General features: G+C 37.9%; 1 protein-coding gene across 7 annotated transcripts in view; it reads left to right on the top strand.

The window, feature by feature from the left end:
• The window catches only part of MICU3 (mitochondrial calcium uptake family member 3), a 53,011-nt gene continuing 32,868 nt past the window's right edge, over window positions 1–20,143 (top strand). For all 7 annotated transcript variants that reach the window (XM_065633364.1, XM_065633363.1, XM_065633359.1 and 4 more), the window contains exons 1-4: window positions 1–323; window positions 12,446–12,599; window positions 16,536–16,567; window positions 17,413–17,491. In XM_065633364.1, coding sequence (XP_065489436.1) covers window positions 42–323; window positions 12,446–12,599; window positions 16,536–16,567; window positions 17,413–17,491 — 547 coding nt within the window. In that variant the 5' untranslated portion in view covers window positions 1–41. The remainder of the gene's footprint in view (window positions 324–12,445; window positions 12,600–16,535; window positions 16,568–17,412; window positions 17,492–20,143) is intronic.

Raw genomic sequence — 20,143 nt, 5'->3', positions numbered from 1 at the left:
GGGGGGCTCCGTCCGCTGGTCGCCGGGGCGGAGCGGCGGGGATGGCCGCCCTGCGCAGCCTCCTGCGGTGGCGCCGCCGCTTGGGCCCCTCGCCCGGTCCGCAGCCGGTGCGGCGGCTGTGGGCCGGCGGCGGGGCCGGGGCGGCAGCGGTGAGGCGGTGGCGGCGGGAGCTGGGCTGCGCGGCGGGGGGGGCTCTCGCCGGGTACATGGGATACCGGCTGTCCGAGCGGCGGCGGGAGCCCCCCCGGGAGCCGGCAGCCGCCCAGCCAGGCGGGTCCCGGGCGCTGCTCCCCATCCCCGTGGCGGCCGCTGCCAAGGAGACGGTAGGTGTGTGTGCGCGCCGCCCCCGTGCCGCATCACGGCCCGGCGGCCTCTCACCTCCGCACCGCGGCCTCGCTCGGTGCTGCGCTCGGCGGGGCGGCTGGGGGTGCCGGGGACCCCGCCGGGCGCTGTCAGCTGCCCGGGCAGCCGGCGGGGATGGAGGAACGTCGTTTCCCGCCCTTTCACTGTGGAGACGTCTCTGCGAGGCGGCGTCTGGCGGCGGCGGAGCCGCTCCCCGGGCTGTCGCGCAGAGGTGACCCTGCGTGGAGCCGGCTCTGGGCTGGGAGGCGAGGCAGCCTGCTCGGGCAGGTCCTCCGGGGGACGAAGGCAGAGGCAGGAGCTTGTCACCCGGCCTCCTTCGGGGGACAGGAGCTGTCACTGAAGCGCCGTGGTACGCAGCGGGCGCTGGCACGCGTTCGCTGCACCTCAGAATGTGAACCGTGAGCTTCGTACTCTGCTTTTCGGCTCTGGAGCTGTCCTAATCAAATCTTTCTTTAATGGAGAATATTATTTTGCAGATGGAACCGCTGCTGACAGTGCCAAACCTGTGTTCGTCTTCTTTATATTTAGGACAGTTATATGTAGTATAAAATTTTCTGTTGGGTGAAAGGTTTACACAGAGCTTCATAACAAGTGATAGGATAGCCCTTGGTGCAAGCAAGCAATGCCTCAGTTGGACTAATTCAACGAAAACATGGGTTGATTAACCATTTACCCATGGGTAACAAAAAACAGTTGGTGTGAACCTGGAAAATGAAGTTTCCTGTGAAAGTTTCCTGCGCAGTGCCATATATAATCTATGGTAATGATAGGGGTTTTTCCATTAAAAAATTAGGTATTTCGGAAAATGTCAAGGGCTGTGGTTAGGTGGTTTGTCAGTATGGCATCTGGTAAAGCTGGAAATCAGTGGTGAAAACGGCCTGCTTTCTATAGATTAAGCGTATCTTATGTTTGTGAAGAGGATCTGCGTTTTTGCAATGGAGGCCTTGGGCTTAAGTGAACGTTGTCAATCCTTTTGCTCTGAGTTGTTAGCCCAAAGGCAGATTCTGTTGGCAGCATCCTTTATGGAGGGATGTTGAGCCAGGTAATTTTGATTATTCATGTACTTTTTGTCTTGAGTGTGTTGCTGTGGCTATAAGATCAAAGACAGACTCTTTCAGCCTTTTGTGCTGTTTTGATTTGACAGAACTTTAAATTGTTTTATTTATCCAGTCTTAATTCTCAGTCATCTTTCAAGGCAAATAAGGCTACTGCACCCTTGGAAAGTCAATAAATTTAGTGTGATGTGTAATTGGAATTGTCACACATATCGCTGTAAAAGTGTTGAGGTTGCAAAGTCAGAATTAAGGTTATATTTGAATCAATGTTAAATAATAAAACCTATAAAATGTACCTTCTATGTATACACAGACTATTTTTTGAAGACAAACAAGGGAAAAAAAGGAAAGAAAGAAATAATTTTCTTGGTTTTATGGCCCCGTGTGGAAAAGGGCTCTAATTAATTAGGCTTTCCATATGCATAGCAAAAAATTAAAGATTAATTTGAAATACGTCCACTCAGATTTTGTCGTCAGACTAAATGCACAGACTGACATCTCAGAATACTAGCTTCATGTTGCAATTTTTTATTTTTTAATGAGTCGTTTCGTTGATTTCAAATTGCAGATCTGAGCACTCAGCATTCCTGGAAAAATATCCTTTCAATTGAAGCCTCCCAAAAATGATGATTGAATAGCTGTGGAATTTTGGATCTGAAGTAGTGGGTTCCTGTGCTTTTTTATTATTGATTGTTATGCTGCAAAAGGGCTTGTATGGCAACGGGGGAACACCACTGTTTGATACTGGATACCTGAATCAGCAGTGTTATGACCATGAGCTCCAGCTGCATCTGTACTCCATTTATGATTGCCCACTAGACCTGTGATCAGCATCAAGTCTTTCATTACAGATTTCTAAAACACCTCCAGAAGTATGTTCCAAGGGGAAAAAAGGATGCAAATACTGTGTTCAAATTGCATTGAATAGTATTCTTGGTATTCTGCAATGGTATTATATTGTCCTTTGTTAGAAGGCTGAATTAATGTTGCCCATGTGACAATAACTTTTTTAATTCTTAATTTTAAGTGCCGAGCTTAACAACCTTAAGAGTGTTTAACAGTTTAAAAACCGTAATAATGTTTAAAGTAGAAAATTCTGTCATGAAAAGTCATACATTGGTATTACTAGTGTCAAGGCTGAAGCTCTTGGATTTACTGCAGCGTGTGTTTAGAGTAATGGCTGGAGAATGATAACCTGCAGTTTCTGTATAGATGAGTTTGATGGAAATGTGATGCACATTTTGCTAGAAGGTTTTTACGGTTATATCATGTACTCACTAATGAAGAATGATGAGGCTCAAGTATCTTGGGATCCTCTCCAGCTGCTTTTGGAAGGTCAAGGAGGAGTCAAAGACGTTTCTCCTTTATTTCTGATGCACAAAGTCTGACACCATTTTCTGGGGCTTTCTAGGTTTCTCCTCCTCCCACCTCTTTCCTGTTTCCCAAGCTCCCCATTTAATTTCCAGTCTCAGTCTGCTTTTCATTCCACCAAGGCAAATCATCCAACAACCTCTTTATTTTTTTTTTTCCCCCCTGCCATCCAACCCAAACTTTTCTACTTCATCCAAATATTTCCATTTGCATCCTTCTGCCCAGACTTCCCTCCAGCAGGATGCTTTTCCCAGTTGGTTTTTAGTTGGATCATTGGAAGCAAGCAGTAGGTGGTGTCTCTGTTCGCAATGCCTTGCTATAGAGATCTACAGCAGCTGGTAGAAGCAATTACACTGAATGTTTCTTGTGTCACCCCTGGGGCTCTGACCTGGAATGACTATATACCAGGTCTATATTTGGGGGGACTTAGCTAACAAAATGAGTATTTTTGGATGAGGGTTTGCATAGGTTCATAACTTACTTACTCCTTAACAGAGCAACCACTAGAAAAGCCCAGTCCTGACATTAAAGTGACTACCCATTGCAAAACCTGAAATGCTTTCCTTTAAAATGTGGACTTGCTGGAGATTTTTAACGAAATTTTATGTTGGCAAAACAAACTCTTTCTCCTCCTGTTTTTGGTTGCCTTCAAAAAAATCCATTCTGAAACATTAATTGGCAATGGATAATTTCATTTTTAATAGTTGACATATAGTAAGTTTATAACTGAAAACAGTATCACAATGTGAAGTACAGATAGTCAAAGAGTTCAAGAGTATTCAAGACATCTGTGGCTGTCTCATCCATGGTGTTGGGTTTAACCCTGGCCAGCAGTTACCACACAGCCCCACAAGCTGCTTTTGCTCATCCCCCCTGGTGGGATGGAGGAGAAAATTGGAAGGGTGAAAGTGAAAAAACTCATGGGTTGAGATAAAGGCAGTTTAATAGGTAAAGCAAAAGCAACATGAGCAAGCAAAGCAAAAAAAAAAAAAGGGATTCATTCACTACTTCCCATGGGCAGGCAGGTGTTCAGCCATCTCCAGGACAGCTGGGCTCCATCAGGCATAACAGTTACTTGGGAAGACAAATACCATAAGTCTGAATGCCCCATCTCCCCCCACACCCCGGCACTTCTTCCTCAAATCTTTTATTGCTGAGCACTATATCGTATGGTATGGAATATCCCTTTGGTCGGTTGGGGTCAGCTATCCCAGGTGTGTCCCCTTGCAACTTCTTGTGCACTCCCAGCCTGCTTACTGGTGGGACAATGTAGAAGCAGAACAAGCCTTGACACCGTGTAAGCTTAGCAATAGCTGAAACATCCCTGTGTTATCAACATCTCTTTGGTCACAAATCCAAAACTTAGCACCATACCAGCTACTGTGAAGAAAATTAACTATCCCAGCCAAAACCAGTACACATACTTAGTTCTGAATTCCCATGTCTTTCTTACTTCTTGACATGAATTTTTGTAAAAGTGTAATAAATGGAATGGCCACCTTATTTCATTTAGTCAGCTCCAGCAGACAGCAGAATAGGTTTCTGAGCCCCCCAAATACTAAAAAGGTGTGTGGGGGGGGTTTAACTAGTTTACATCTTGAGTTCTGAAGAACATCTTTCTTCTTGCAGGTTACCTGCTTCCAGATAATGTTTATGTGATCTGTGAAAGTATCTTGAGAGTTGTGCTGGGCCCAGGTATTATCCCTACAGATTACTTTTCTTCAGATTCTATCACTGATTTCAAATAACATTTGGCAGTAGTGATGGAATATTTGAGGATATAAGTTTATCATATATACCTTGATAATTAGTTGCTTTGTCCTACTGTTGACATCTGGTGTTTACTGATGCTCTAGTATTTATTGAACCAATACATTTTAAAAGGGCTTTTAGATTCCAGGACTAACAGTCGTGATTGGACAGATGTTGGTGGGACACTTTCCCATTGGCCAATTTAGAAATGAGGTACATCAGTTGAGGGTAACTAAAAAACCCTATGTTTGAGTCTCCTAGAGAAAAAGAGCATCAGAATGATCTGCAGATCTTTCTCCCTGTTCTGTGAAACTCTTACAGTATGAAACCTGCTGAGCAATGGGTTTGTGAATTTATGTACAGGTGACTAAGAAGTTGCTGTCTGCTCAAAGTAGACTAAGCCATGGTTTGTGTCACTAGCATGGAGTCAGCGGTGCGGCAAACTTTTTGAACAGACAAATGTCATGTGGTCAGTACAAAAAATACTTGCTTGACCAAGCATATGCTTGAAGGTGTTCTGGTAGATAATATTTATTACAGGAGCAGCATGAAGCTAAGCTCCCCAGGGAAGAGGATTCCCTTTTCCTAGATGCTTTCTTAGAATAATTCCAGTCCTGAGGACTAAGGGTTTATATGTGATTATCTGGAGCAAAATCTTGGACAGTACAATAAAGTAACAGTTTTAATTCCAGGGTTACTGCCACATGATGTTTCAGAATGAAAGTAAAATTCTGCACTCGGAGCTGCTGGTTTTGTGTCTGAGGGTTTTAGTGAAGACTGGGAGAGCTCTACTAACAGACAGCTCCTTTAAAGTCTAGGAGATGTTTGTGCAGAGCAAGAAGCTATGACAGAACTGTTAATTTGATACAGATTCTCTCTGCTGACAACTGAGAACGCTATTGACCCCAGAACAGCCCTGATCCAGCATACTGCTTATGAAGTATCTACCTTGTCCGAACAGTTGTGTGTCATGTCTTTTTCAGAGAAGTATAACAATTTTAGAAAAACATAAACTACTGTCAGAACTCCTCAGAGGAATTAATATTTGTCTTCCAATTCCTTGCTTCCATGTTCCTTCCCAAATTCCAGTGTCATTTGTAAAGCTTGTTAAAATGGTTTGGGAAATACCAGTGATGCCTTTTTGCACTCCGAAGAGATCTTTTCTATAATCATGTTGTCCTTGTGTAGACATAGTGAACTCCGTGTCTCTGTTTATTTTTACGAAATATTCCCTGAGAATCACTTCCTTCAGAAGTGATTTAGGAATTAAAAGAGAGTCAGGGGGAGACAGTCACATAGTATGTACTTTATCACATTTTTTGAAAACACACTCATTTCCAGAAGGAAGCTGCATACTTTGGATGTTTCCAGAGCTTTTTTTCCTAGTACCTCAGTAGTACTGTCAAACTCTCTCTTTGTGAAAATACTCAAAAGGTCAAGTTTATTTGTAGCACCACATTTCTAAGTGGATTACATAATGTATTTCCATCTCTCTGCAATGAAGAATAAGACATTAACCCCAAAAAGTAAGGCCAGCTCCCCTAGGGAGGAGACTCTCCTGCTTGCTCAAAGAGGATGCTGTTCCAAGAGATGTGTAAAGGATCATTTTTTCAAGAACCACTTGTAGGTAACCTTTTTTCATAAGCATTGTGCATTTAATGTCATAGATCAATTGCCAGATGTAGGAAGATGGTTTGCTCTTTGGCTGATGACATCTGAAGCTCCCCACTGTCATCATCCTGAGGATACTGTTTCCAGCCAGCTGTAGTGAGAGCCATGCTGAAGGAAAAGGAAGGTTTACATCTCAACATTAGTTCTGTGTTCCTCAAGATATTAAAAGAAAAAAAAAAGAAAAAGATTATACATATTCAGGACAGACAGATCCAGCTGATAGTATGTTTTAGTCTTGCATGTAGTGAAGCATATGGACATGTATAGCAGGATATAAACACTGACTGAAGCTTCTTAAAGAACTGCTAGAGGTTAAGTAACTTCCTTGTCAAACTAATGTAAAAAGGACTGGAGAATATTTTAGCATAATACTTATTTTGGAGGATTTCTGGAAGAGCTGTGCTTACAGATAAACATTGTTACCCCAAGGATTTCCTGTAACAGAATTGTATTTGAACAGGGCCCTTTTTACAGCATTTTAAACACATTCCAGCTTCCTATGCTTGTAAATATTTTAATATAATAATGTCCTTATCTCAGTGAAGCGGGATCAACTAACAGAATTGTTGGCTGTACTACATCTAAGTAGTCTGCTAGAAATATAACTTCAGTGAGCATCAAAACAGTTTTGTCTACTTTGGGATTTTCCCACACTGGGAACTTGACGTTTAACCTTTTGGCCACCCAGCATGAAAACAAAATTGCGCTACTTTTATCTACATGGGAGCGTATTAAATAAGCCCGAAGTCAAATATAAACGAAGGAAGTAAGGAACAGCATTGCTTTGAAAACCTTTTTATTTTAATAGTTTGCACAGATTCTCATTGATGGAAGACAGATTACTTTGCAAGTGAAAATTCAAAGAAACTCACTCACTTGAAATAAATTGGTTAAAGATTAAACTGCTGTAACAGAACATATTTTTGACTGCAAGCAAAAGGTACTTTTAGTAGTAAATGTTGGCTTCTTTAGCTAAAATAGTCTCACCTTTATCTTAGTTGGAAGGAGCAAGAGAACACTGATTTGACTTGGAACACAGCACAGTTGTGGTTTCTTATTGATAGTCTTGGAGCTTTTTCCCTCATATGCATGCACACACAGCGTGTATATTTTTACCTATTTGTTTTGTAAAATATTTTGCATTATTTGTAGATACTCTCAGAATATGGGAGTTCGAGTATTGTTCTGGGTTTTGATAATGGATTCTTGCGGATTACTTCTGCAGAGTTTTACGAGCTTGCAGGCATCAGTTTTTCTAATTTTCAAGTGAAAAATTCTGTATCTAGCATTTAAGTTTGTCTCTATGGGAAAATGAAATCTTTTACCACAGAATATAACTTCTGGATTACTGATTTAGTGTAATACAAGATTAACACTTGGCAAATAACATTTCTTTTGTGTTTTTTAATAGAAAGGGTAATGATGTCATGTTTTCTGCACCTTACTTCCATGGGACCTGAGCCATATAATTACAATTTGATATATTCAGATAGTTTGGGGTCATAACTACTGCAAAATTTTGGTTATTTTAATGTACCCTCATGTCCTGTGTTAGACCGTCTTATGGCAATGTAAAGTTATTGCATGGGTTTCACTGGAAGGCCATAAAGGTTAATTCATGTTATACCAAATTCAGACAGCCTGTATCTCTGTAATAAGAGAGCCAGTAAGACAAACATGGGACCAGCAGTGGAGATCAGCCCACGCTTCAAGGAAGTCTCAGTACTACGTGGAAACCTTTGGTGAGAGCACTAGACTTTCAGAGCATTTTGACTGGTCTCCAACGGCAGACACAGTGCATGAAAGATGAATCTAAAATGAGAATGAGTTTTGAACACTGATTTTACTTGATAGGAAGCCTAGATTTTCTCCACTCAAGTTTTTGCTGTGAGTAGAGGGAGAAGATACAGAGGGGTATCACTCTACAAGAGGTTCTGCAAGGAATGCTTTCAAAGTTGATTGACTTAAAAAATGTTGAGTTTCCATAACAAAGACCTTTGTCTGAAAGATGACTACTCTGTGAGAGACGTGGTCGTGTTGTTATAGCTTTACACAGCCCTCTGTAAATGGAGTACTTCTAGAAAATAGTTTTTAAGGAATTCTATTAAGTCCTTGAAATATGTATTTTAGGCTGTTTGTAATATGTTTGTCGCATAGATTTACAGTGGAAGCACATGTAATGGAAATGTGATACCCTGCATTCAGAGAAATACCCTGCCAAATTGCTATTTGGTCTTCAATTTGATTTTTACTTACCTTGTTTTGATAAGCCAATGTTAAAATGGACTTCCTTATGGGAAATGTTTCCCTCTGTTTCCTTTGCCTGGTGGTGGTTTGCATGTAAGTGCAACAAGGTACCAGAGTTTGAGGGAGGAAGGGCAGAAGGATGATAACCATGAGCTGTTTGATTACAACTATTTATGCTTAGATTTTTTTGAGAATAGGGAGATCATTATATGTTGTTTGTGTACGCTGATGAGCTTCAGTCTTGCCTCTTTTTATTCCCGAGTGGTGAAGTTGGGAGGATGGAAATTCTGGCTACCAGCTAGATTCGTGATTTCAGCTGTGGGGCTTTTTTTCCCCTGAAAGTTCTAATAACAAAGTACGTCGATATACATGTGAAGGTAAACCACAGCTAACCTGCTATGTCTAAAATTAAGATAATACCACTATTGGGAGATTCATGACATTCTGCTTGAAGGAAATGGCTGTGTCCAGTTTTTAAAAGGCAGAGAACCATAACATGATACCAGATCATAGTAATTAGTAGGCAGGATTGCCAAGAGGATTAGTAAACAGAAGCATAAAAAAAAATCTCCCCACTTTTGATTGTCAAAGAGATTTACTTTCATGAAAGTTTTTGAAGATTGTTGATAATTACGGAGAGATTTAGTCGGGATAAGCTCTTGAAACTTCAAATAGAAATTGGAATCTTATTGAATCCTGTTCACTCTTTCACCAACAGTACCTTCCCTGAGGTATTCAACACCTACTTTCTGTGTCTTGTATGTGTGTCCATTGGATATCACACTATTGCTGCTAAAATAAGATTGCCTAACATGGGTATAAATATGAAATAAATCGAGAGCAATTGGTGTCACTAAGATTCTCATACCTGTCTCACTGTATTGTGATGTGCTAAATTTGGGGAAAACAGGAGATGTTTCATATTTATGTGTTGAGACAAATTTCTTAAATGAATGCCTGAAAAGGTGAGAATTGAGGTCATACTTTGGAATGGTTTGGCTTTTAATTAGAGTATTAATTAGTACCTAATAATACAGATTTTATGCAAGAGACTTAAAGTTACTATATGTTACATAAATTGATAAGCAGTAATAGAAGAAGGAAAGCTCTGAACAAGAAATTTGGACAAAAAATAATATTATTGTCAAAGACGGTTTTATTTATCAGTTTGCTACGGTGTGTGCCTGGAGTCTTCTGCAAGCAAGCCTTGCTTTTATTTGTTGATTTAGAGTATGGACCAGTGATCTAATACACATTAAGCCATGGATACATTTGTTTGAATTCATGTTGGATCAATGGCAGAAACAACTTGTTTTGATTCGTTCACATAAAAACACGAAGTTCAAAATAAACTGGTATTTTTATTCCTTAGAATAAAATTATACTTAATCCTGCAGTTTTCTCATCCCTTTATCTTGAAGTAGGTGGAGCTTGCTGGTGGAACAGCTGCTATTTTATTTTCCTTAACCTGCAAGTTCCTGTGGCCTAGGTTTTGAAACAAGTAACTGTTCCTATGGGCTAGATGCAGGCATTTACCTGGCTAAAAAATAACACCACCAAACCAAAAGTTCTTAGAGCAGTTCGCTTATCCAGTTTGAAGCTTGGAAAAATGAGTGTAAAGTGCCAAAGCAAGGGCATGTGGTGTATCGAGCCTTTAGGGAGGTACTGCTCTTTTTGGTGGCAGGCTGTATTCATATTAGATTACAATGACTTCGAGCCAGAATGTGAAATATGTAGCAGTCAGAGGCAAATTCTAGATTAGCTAAACTGAGGCAGGAATTAAGGTTTTGCAGACCTGAGTACTGGCATGAGTTAAGTTTAAACACGTCTTGAAAATTCCATGTTTGCAGTATGCTATTTTATACTTATAGTAGCATAGGATACTTAAGATAATGTTGAAATATGCGTCTGAGAATTTAGCAAATGCTTTTCTTAGTGTCTCAAGCAATATATTAAGCAGTAGTACCTGAGATAGTGTCAGTTTCTCAAGAGAGCAATGAATCTCAGCGTGCTCTCCAAAAACTAACGGTAATCACAACTAAGATGATATTTCTTGAGTGATACGTTATCTACAGAGTCTCCTGATTGATTATGACTGATTACAATCAATTATATACACTGCATGTGTAATATGGCCTTGAAGCAGTTTCTTTTCTTAAAATTGACTTTGCAGAAATACTGCCTTATTACAACCTGCATGTATTCAAAAGCATGCTTGTAGTAGTGCTACAATAACATATGTATCAAAAATAAAATAGATTCTTAAACAAGGATAATCAATTATGTTGCTACAAGCTCTACCAAAACAATTGAGTCGTGTAAATACCACGTGAAGGCATAGCTTGAATGCCACTGGACTGCTGAAGAATCCTAAGACCATAATATTCTAACAGCGAGATAAGACAGAAATATTTTGGCTAGCATGTGAGTATATCAGAAGAGAATTCAGTCTTATGTTACATTGTGATTATACATGTGATTTTTTTTGTTTTATTTTGCTTTTCCAAATAAAAACTGTTTGACCTCTTCTAGATGTATTCATTTTTGATGTGTCTATTTTACAAAATAACTGAGGCCATAAAATTTTGTTTCACTGCCTTACTAATATTTTATTTTTTAAGCACATTGATTCAAAAGGAGGAGGAAAGTGAGCCCAGATATTTTACTGATGATATAAATGTGCTTTTGCTTCTAATTGCTGAAATCTGAAACCTAGTCTTGGAAAGGTTTTGGAAAACTGATTTCTGTGTGCTGCTGAGGACTGTTATGTCTCGGTGGACATCAACTGCAGACATCTCCCAACTTCCCTTTTGTTTAGATGCCTCTCTGAAAAAAAATAAAAAAGTATTTGGCTGTTCTCATAGTTGTAAAAAGAAAATATAGACATTAGTTAAACCATGTGCTACTTGTTGCCTTTTCTTCCTTTGACACCTGAAGAACTTTAGGGATACTCTATGAAGTGACAAGAATGAGGACAATAGCAACTTGGGATATTTCATAGATAAGATGTTGCATTCCTATTTTAACATACTGGGAGAAGTTAGCTATATCTTTGCTCTTGCTTTTATGGAATAGTTTGGATTCGATTTTTTTAATCTCTGAAAAAAGGTTCAATATACTTACGTTTTCTATAAGATACTGATTCAACAGAGGAGCTTTCCTCATTATAGGCTAAAAAAAGTTTTCAGATAGTGGTAGCGTATTTTCTCTTAAAAGGTCTGACAGTGTAACACAAAGGTGTGATAATTTAGAACATTTATGGTTTTGCACTGCTAAGTTTACATGTAAATCAGCTGGATGGTAAATATACCAGGAACTCTGGACATATATAAACTCCCATGAGATGTGAACCATATAGTACTTCTGTAACTCTGGAGGAATAATTACGCTCTTCTGTTCCCCCAAGTATGGGAGTTTTAATTGGATTGGATACTTGAAATAGCAGTATCTGTAGAAGATTTACACTGGAGTATATTATGGAGGTGTATTGCATATTATTGTCAACAGCTGCACTATGCCCTGAAGAAGCAATATAAACATGGTGTTATTCCATTCTCTTCTGGAAATGTCAGACAACTGAAATTGTTTTAGCAGAGTTGTTCAAAGTCTGACTGCTGAAGTTACATGCACTTTCTCGACTTAAAGTTGCCACCCCTTTTTCTGTGATTCAAGAGCCGAAGTTATCCTTTTTTCCCTGTTTTGTTTGGTTTTGGCTTGTGGTGGTGGTTGGTTTTGTTTTCCATGAGCTTGGGCAGTGTCGACAATTTCAATGCGTTAAGATTTATTTGCTAAAATTGTAGAAGACTGAAAATGATAGCAGTGAAATCCTGATTGTAGTTTCAGCTCTTACCATACAAAAATATTTGGATGCATTTGACTTGACAAATTGTCATCTTTACATTTACAGTTTCTTTATGGTGAATGGCAGTGGCAAATGTAAACCAAAACTTTTCGTACATTAAAATTGTTTCCTTCTGTCTTTGAAGGTTACGGAAAACAGATCAGACCCTGAAGATTTACACCTTTATGCAACTCCTCGGGAGCAACGGTTTCGTAGGTTTGCCAGTTTAGAATTTGAAGGACAGCTCTATATGACTCCATATGACTTCATTCAGGCTGTCACAAATGATGAACCCAAACGTAAGCAGGAGTTTTATATTGATAAAATTGCTAGGCAAAATACCAGTGGTGTATGTTATTTTTCCATTTGCTTTTGATTACTACTTCTGTTTCTGATTGTGGTGAAAAGGTACTGTATGCATCTTCTAGAATTTTATTTTTAGTGGTATCCAAGTGCATACAATCAGTATCCTGATTGTTAGATTGTAAACATCTGTATGCTAGTCATCAGTTGAACATTCTTTTCTTAGAGGTCACACACAGCTCAACAGGCATGAAAGACAAGAAGTTCATCTGTCTCATTTGCACTGACACGGTTATAGTTACGGTTTCTTTCTCAGCGGGCTGATATTGCTGTGAAACTCTTGCCGCCTCCTCTGTATAGTTGCTGTGGAGATAGGCAGGCGAGATATGAATTCTCTAAATAATTTAGGATATCACCGTTCTGCAATCTTAATTGTCATTTGCTATCATGTTCGGGTTTTTTTTGCTCTACAGAGATTTTATAACCCTATCATGGCTTTCTAAATAACATGCTTTTGTGTAAGAGTTTCACTTCCCCAGGGGATCCACTTTCTGCACTTAACAGTTGCCAGAGTTAGCACTGTGTGTTAATTAAATTAATGAAAAATAAACTATCAACTTAGTTCACTTATTGTAAAATTTTTGCTTTATGTATCAAAGAGTGACTAACTAGTAAGGTGATCCATTTCTGATCTAGTTTGATTTCCTGGCCCTCAGGCTTGCAGTGCATTGGTAGCAGCACACAACTTCTGCAGAAAGCTAATATCTTTGCTCAGGTGTGATGTGGAGTAACTCACCTCAGGTCTTTCTTCCTCAAGTCTACATCACAAAGCTGGTATAGAGAACAGTCAAAAGCAGCTAAAACAGTCAGAGGAGAGCTTAAATCTCTGTGCAGATGTTAGACTTTTCCCCTTTGTTCTCATAACAGTAATGAAACAAGAGGAAAGAATTCAGCCATGGCACATCAGTGATCAAAACTTCTATAACTTTTGAATAGAGATATAATCTCATTGTAACAGTGAAGACAGAAGATAGAGCTGAGATGGTGAAAACTTGAAAATCTTTGAAACTTACCCGGAAAAAAAATCTTCATTCTCTTTTTTTTTTTTGCTCTGCAGTTAAAAGAGAGGAAGCAGATTGCTTGTCACAGAAGTTAATACAAATACACATCAGCACTTTATATTTACTTCCTCTGCCCAGATCTCCAAGTTTTCCTTTTTTTGTTACTGTGGAATTGGGTTTCACCATGTATGGTCATGAAGCATTTGTGCCATATACTGGACATCAGTTAAACATTTTGTTTTAACTCCATTTTATGACACTTTGGTTTGACCACGCTGTATGTATGGTTCGCCATTGAATTTTTTCCATGCTAGTGAAATTTATGCTTCCTCCTCTCTCACAGCAAGTATTGAGATTTTAAAAAACAAACCAAAAAGCGTTAAGCTCACAAGGACATTCTGTTAATCTCATGCCAAAGGAGATGAGTTCTGGATCTGAACAGTCAGGCACCCTTCTGAGTTCAGTGTAGCAAACCTTGTTTGTATCAAAATCCTTCTGTGCATCCAGTTCATCTCTGAGACTGAAAGCAAAACTAAACCTGCATGTCCTTTAATTTTATAGACTAGTATCAGAGATTACATGACTGAGATAATTATTTTAAGGAATAATGTAAAAGGCTGTAGCTAAGTAGAAATGGATTACTTCATTTTAATGGAAGTTGTATTGTCTGGGACATTTGGACATAAGGCTGACAAGTAGGAAGTAACAGGTGAAGTAGATGACCTGCAGATTACGACTTCCAGCTTCTGATCTCTGTCTATGTTAATTTTAACCTTTGTACTGCAGCTTTGTCAAAGTACAGCTTTGTTTAGGCAAGTCTTAATTTTCTGTCTTGTTCTCTTGAAGATAGTAAGCTTAAGGAATATATTTTTCTGAACAAATTAGTACATGCTAAACACCATATTTGTATTTTTGGATAATTTTGTAAATAAGTTACAAGCTGTAAATAATTGAGTCCATTCACGCTGACATACTAGACTATCTATATTTTGCAGAAAAAAAAAATAATATACATCTGTGTTTTTATGGATGAAGACTAGAGAGGTCTTGAGTTTTGTCAAAAAGCAAACCAAAAATGCCCTTTGAAGAGTAGTAATAGTAGCTCTTTATGTCTGCTTTATAGAAAAGCTAATAATGCTAGACTTGAATGAGATTTGTGATGGAGTGAATGCGTCTATTGTAATTGATTTACTTTGGAAATCTTGTAAACCCTACAGAAGTCAAGAGGGTGTTCACTTCCTTTTTTGATAAACCACTAAGTAATATGGTAAGAGTATATTTTCTTTTGTAAAATGTAACTTTGGAATCCAGGCAGTTATTATAAACAATATAAAATCCTGTAATTAACTTGCTGCTGTCTTTATGATGCAGGCTTTTATTTGGGAAAATAAAATATTTTTAACAGTCATGCTTGATACATTTTTTTTATCATCTGAATATACGTTTATATATTTAGAAAGCAAATTAAGAGAAGAGGAAATATATATATATTCTAAGTATAGTAACTTTAACCTAATACTGAGCTTTAAGAAGTATGTATATACACATAAATCTTTACTTGTTTGTCTAGAAAGAAAAGCTATACATAATATATGAGAACTGGGAAATGATCTGATCAGAAAGTTAGATATGTTTATTCCCCTGGGTTTTTTATGGTAGGCATAAACTTATATCAATTTGTATGGCAAAGGAGACTGTTTTGTTGGGTTTTATTTAGTATTTTGAGACAAGACTTTAACTGATGCTAAAAAATTAAGCTGAAAAGTATGTGAAAATCTGTTAGCTCATGTTGTGATATTGCTTGAACTCCACATTAGCTGGAGTGGGATTTGCAGGCAGTCCTAGTGCTAACCTTTACCCAGATGTAAAACTAAAATTTCGGTGAGTTTCTTACCATGAGCTCATGAAATAACATAGTGAGTAGTTTCTGTATCATGACAATTATTCAGTGGAGTGTGGAGTTCATAATGAGGAAGGAAGGGATTTCTAATACAAGGAGTTTTGCTCTATGATATACCAACCAAAAAGTTACAGATTTGACCACACAATACATTTGTACCTTTGTGAATTCTGATATTCACAGTGCTTTATCTTAATAATGAATCTGAGCAAATGTTTGTCTTAAGAGGGTGGTGATGAACCTCAAGTTTTGAATTTTTGGATGGGTGTGAACAACTGTTTTCAAATGCCAGTATCTTTTTCTGCTCCCGGAGTCTGTCATGTAAGGCACTAGGAAGAAAACATCTGTTCAGTCTTACTCATCATCAGTTTTCAGTGTTAATGAGCAGTTCCAGTTCTGAACTGGAGACCCTCTTCATCTTCTCTGTTAAAATTACTTAAATTGAACCTGACAGACACTGTAAAAGGGAGCATCAATCAGAGTTATTAGGAATGGCTGAAAGGAGTATCTGGTGTAGTTTCAAGTGGTTTTTTTGCTGTATTTGCTTTAAAATGTATGGGTAGTTCCTGAAGCAGGGCCCAGAGTCTAGGTCTCCCTACAATCTGCGTTGTAATGCTACTGCTGCTAAATGATTGTTTCAGAATATTGGTACCACGAATGCTCATTTGATGTTTCAGTGGTGTATTTTGGAGGTAGAAAGTATTTTCTCTTAATGAAGGGGAATAAGATTAAAAACTATACATCTGAATTGATTCTTTAACGTTAGGAGTTTAGGTATGTACTAAGCTAGTTTTTTTTTTTAGTAACATAAACAGAATTTTGGAACTAGGTTGAAGATTAGCCTCATGCATAAAGTAGGGAAAATACTTATTTGGTTAGAAAACACAGAGTGTAGATGTACTTTATTTTTTTATGATACCACATTGGCATAACTAAATTCTGTGAATTCATAACTTTGCCTTTTGTTGCAGGTGCTAAGAAGTGGCGATCCCTTTCAAAGCAGGTGGGCAATAATTCATGTGCTATCTTATAACCATAGATTATGCTACAGTTACTTTCTTACATGATGGAAACTTGGAGTCACAGAAGAAAGGAGTTTATCCTTATCCAGAAAAAAAAAAAAAAAGATACTTTAATGTCTTAATTTTTGCCACTTCAGACTCAGTTGAATGTAACTCAGAATCTCAAAGATACTTGATCAGCTGTGCCTGTTTTGTTGGATTTACTGACTTTCTGAAGCCTCAACCCATATCTGACTGAGTTTCCCTAGCACAGAAGTATAACAGGTGTACCCACAGCTACCTGAAATACTCAGGCCACTCTCAACCTTTTGTGATGTTGAAGTGCCTCTTATATTTTGGTTTTCTTACATTTGTACAACTCCAAGAAGACTATGTCTGTATCCCTGTATTTTAAATAAAGTTCATCCATATGGGTGAAGTTTGCTTTAGTTCAGGTTGAGTGTTTTCAAAGAACAATTGCTTGGAGCTTGTATGAAAACCTTACTGAAATCCAGGGGGTCTTATCCTTGGCTTCAGTGAATATGAGCAGTGGTGAGTAATTTCAGCAATAAATATGTTACATGTCTCTCTCCAACTCTGCAAACACTGAGTATTCATGTAGATTTGCTCAAATGTGCAATTGTTGGATTAATTGTGTACAGAATTAATATATATGCTCGATTACTTCCAAAGTCATTGTGGTAGACTGAAGTTAAATTAACTGGTAGATTTGCATGCGGTTCCTTGTCTTTTGTCTTGATTTCCTACCATTTACTCGTAATTTGATAAGTACTTCATTAAATATTTAAATATATACTTTTATATTTTCCAAATCTTATTTTTTTAGGAACTGAATCAGATCCTTATGGAGACACCACCAGTTTGGAAAGGATCATCCAAACTTTTCCGAAATCTTAATGACAAAGGTAAGGGATAAGAATTTATTTTCCTGAACCAAATGATGACTTGTAATAATTTATTGTCCCTAAAGTAATGTTGTACTTTTATCTGAGTCACATCTTCAATAAGATAAAAAGTATTTGGTTTGCATTTTACAGAATGGAAAAGTTCCCTTTAGTCTCTCTCCTGTTTCATTCATGCCATCTTACAGCGAGCCTTTTTGAATGAATTGGTATCTCAGAGTATTTTAAGCTAATGTTTCAATGTTTCAAGTTCAGCTTGTTGTAATGGCAGTCTTGATTCAACAATATCTTACTCCAGTTTTCTGTCAGTGAAATTCTACAGAAGTTGATGGAATTAAGGGGACTCAAAATTGGCATAGTAAGTTGGTAGAACTAGTAATAAACTTTAGCACTTCCATAGCTTTTCAGCATGCTTTACAAAACAGCGATTCTGTTATCTCATTTTATAGAGATGATGAGTCTTATGACTGATAAGGTTGTTCAGTAAGCCAGTGGCAGGAATGGGAATTGAATTTAGGTCTCCTTCATTCTAATTTAGTGTTTATTTTGTACATGACATGAATACTCCAAGATTAATTTACTCATTTTCTTTAAAACGTGAACATTTTAATATGGAACAAGTAGCAAAGACCTATGTCTATATGTTTTGCCATAGATTCATTTAAATCAGGTAAGCTACACAGATTTATACCAGTTTTCCTTAAATCTTATTTTTATGTTTTACCCTTGAGTGACCTCCACCTCTTCTTTCTGATTTTGGTGTAAGTTTTTCTTTCTGTTCAGCCATGATTTCAGAGCCTCTCTCCCATAACACTCAGAGCAATCACCCAGAACGGTCTGTCTACAGCTACAATATACCAGTACAAACAAAAGGAGAGAAAGCTTTCAACACCTTTTTATTGCTGTCTTCATACCTTGTCATAGACTACTTCACAATTGCACTTCCTTCCTCTGCTTTACAACAAAGAAGGTGCTATTAAACAAACAAAAATACATATTTACATTTATTGACTAGCTATTAAAGAATGTTTTACATCCCTGAATGAGAACCTTTGAGGTGTTCTGATTTCTTGATAGCTGCTTGCCCAAACTGATTCAAGTAGGTCTTAGAAAACTAACTTATCTAAGCTGCTGTATAAAATCAAGAAAATAAAGCACAGCGCATGTGTTACTTAAATGCCTGCATTTAATATTTGCTAATCTTCAGTGCATAGCTATGTGTAAATTGAGGAAAAGAGTAGGTGGTATCAAAAATACTTAGCCTTCCTAACTAGATCTACTGGCAGTAGAAAAATCTTAGTTCTAGAGACTTAAATTTTTTCTATGAATGGAAGGAACTTTAGGAGGGCAGCATTTCAGCTGGTAGAGTTTGAGGGGTTTAGTGATTGTTTCTAGTATGTGATTTGGTTCCAGAGACAATTTAGTTAACTGTCTTTCTTTTGTATCGTCTTTATACTCCAGTCTCTGTAATATCTGAGGTGATCTCTGTCATTGGTTATTTTTTACTTTTATTTTTGAGGATGTGAGACAGGATTCTCTTGAATGTGCTCCTCTTTCAGGACAATTGGCTCTTAGGGAGGAGTATTGTATGATCAAAGGTTTGGGAAGGCATTTGGACAGTGGTATCCAAGAGAAATACAGTTGAGATTTTCATATCTTAGCTATTCAAGAGGATGGGAAGTCCTATTGAGTATCATTTCAGGACAGAATTAATTTGGAACTTTTTGTGCTGTAAATATTAGTAGAAAATGCCAAAGTTTCTTACTTTGGCAGTGTTGGAAGTGTTGGTGTTAAATGTATTCAAAGATTGTAAAATCAAAATGGATGAAACCATGTTTGAGTTTTAATTTTACAGGTTTTTCAGTGAAAAAAAGATCAGATCACTATTTACATAGTTTGTCACGTATTCAGTTAAGTCAGATTTTTAAAGATATGTAAACATCCAAAAGATGTAGATGTTGTTAGAAAAACTTTTGCACCTGACTTGGACTGAAATCAAGGAGACAGCCAGGAACTTTTGAAAGTCCCAGCTGATAGACATCTTTACTCTTAGGCATCTAAATACTTTTTTTTTTTTTTTTTTAACTCTTGAAATAGTCTAACATTGTGGACTGACTTAACATTTTTGGTTTTGCAGGACAGACAAAATCAATCGTTTAGAAATCAGGAACCAGTTTCAGCCTTGAAGATCATTAGAATTAATGGCTTTTGGTAGAGCAGCAAGTCATTGTTTTCTGTTCTTACTGAACTGTAAGATGCTTATCTTCATTTCTGCTATGGGCATTCCTCAAGGTTGTCTCTTTAACCCAGAGCCAGAAAAACAGAACTACAGCTTATGGTACCAGACATACTATTTGAATATTGACTTCAGTCCTAATTTAAATTTTGCCTTAATCATTTCTGAAGAGAAAAGTGCCATTCCACACTGTGGTTGCTTTTTGACACTTAGCAAAAGAGGGAAAGCTTAGAACATGTTCCTTACAGATCTTCTGAATGTAGAACAGGTAATACAAATGTCTTTATAACAGACTTTAAAAGTATTTAACTAAATTTACACATTCATTTAGTAAGAGTTTTAATATGAACTTCAGGTGATGATTATGAGAATGTGCTTACAAAAATAACTTAAAAGCCCACATCTGTGCTCTCGTAAGT

The sequence above is a fragment of the Caloenas nicobarica genome, chromosome 4, assembly GCF_036013445.1.
Source record: "Caloenas nicobarica isolate bCalNic1 chromosome 4, bCalNic1.hap1, whole genome shotgun sequence".
NCBI classification, from domain to species: domain Eukaryota; kingdom Metazoa; phylum Chordata; class Aves; order Columbiformes; family Columbidae; genus Caloenas; species Caloenas nicobarica.
Note: the sequence above shows the minus strand (reverse complement) of the source record. Positions and strands in the feature narration are given on the sequence as shown.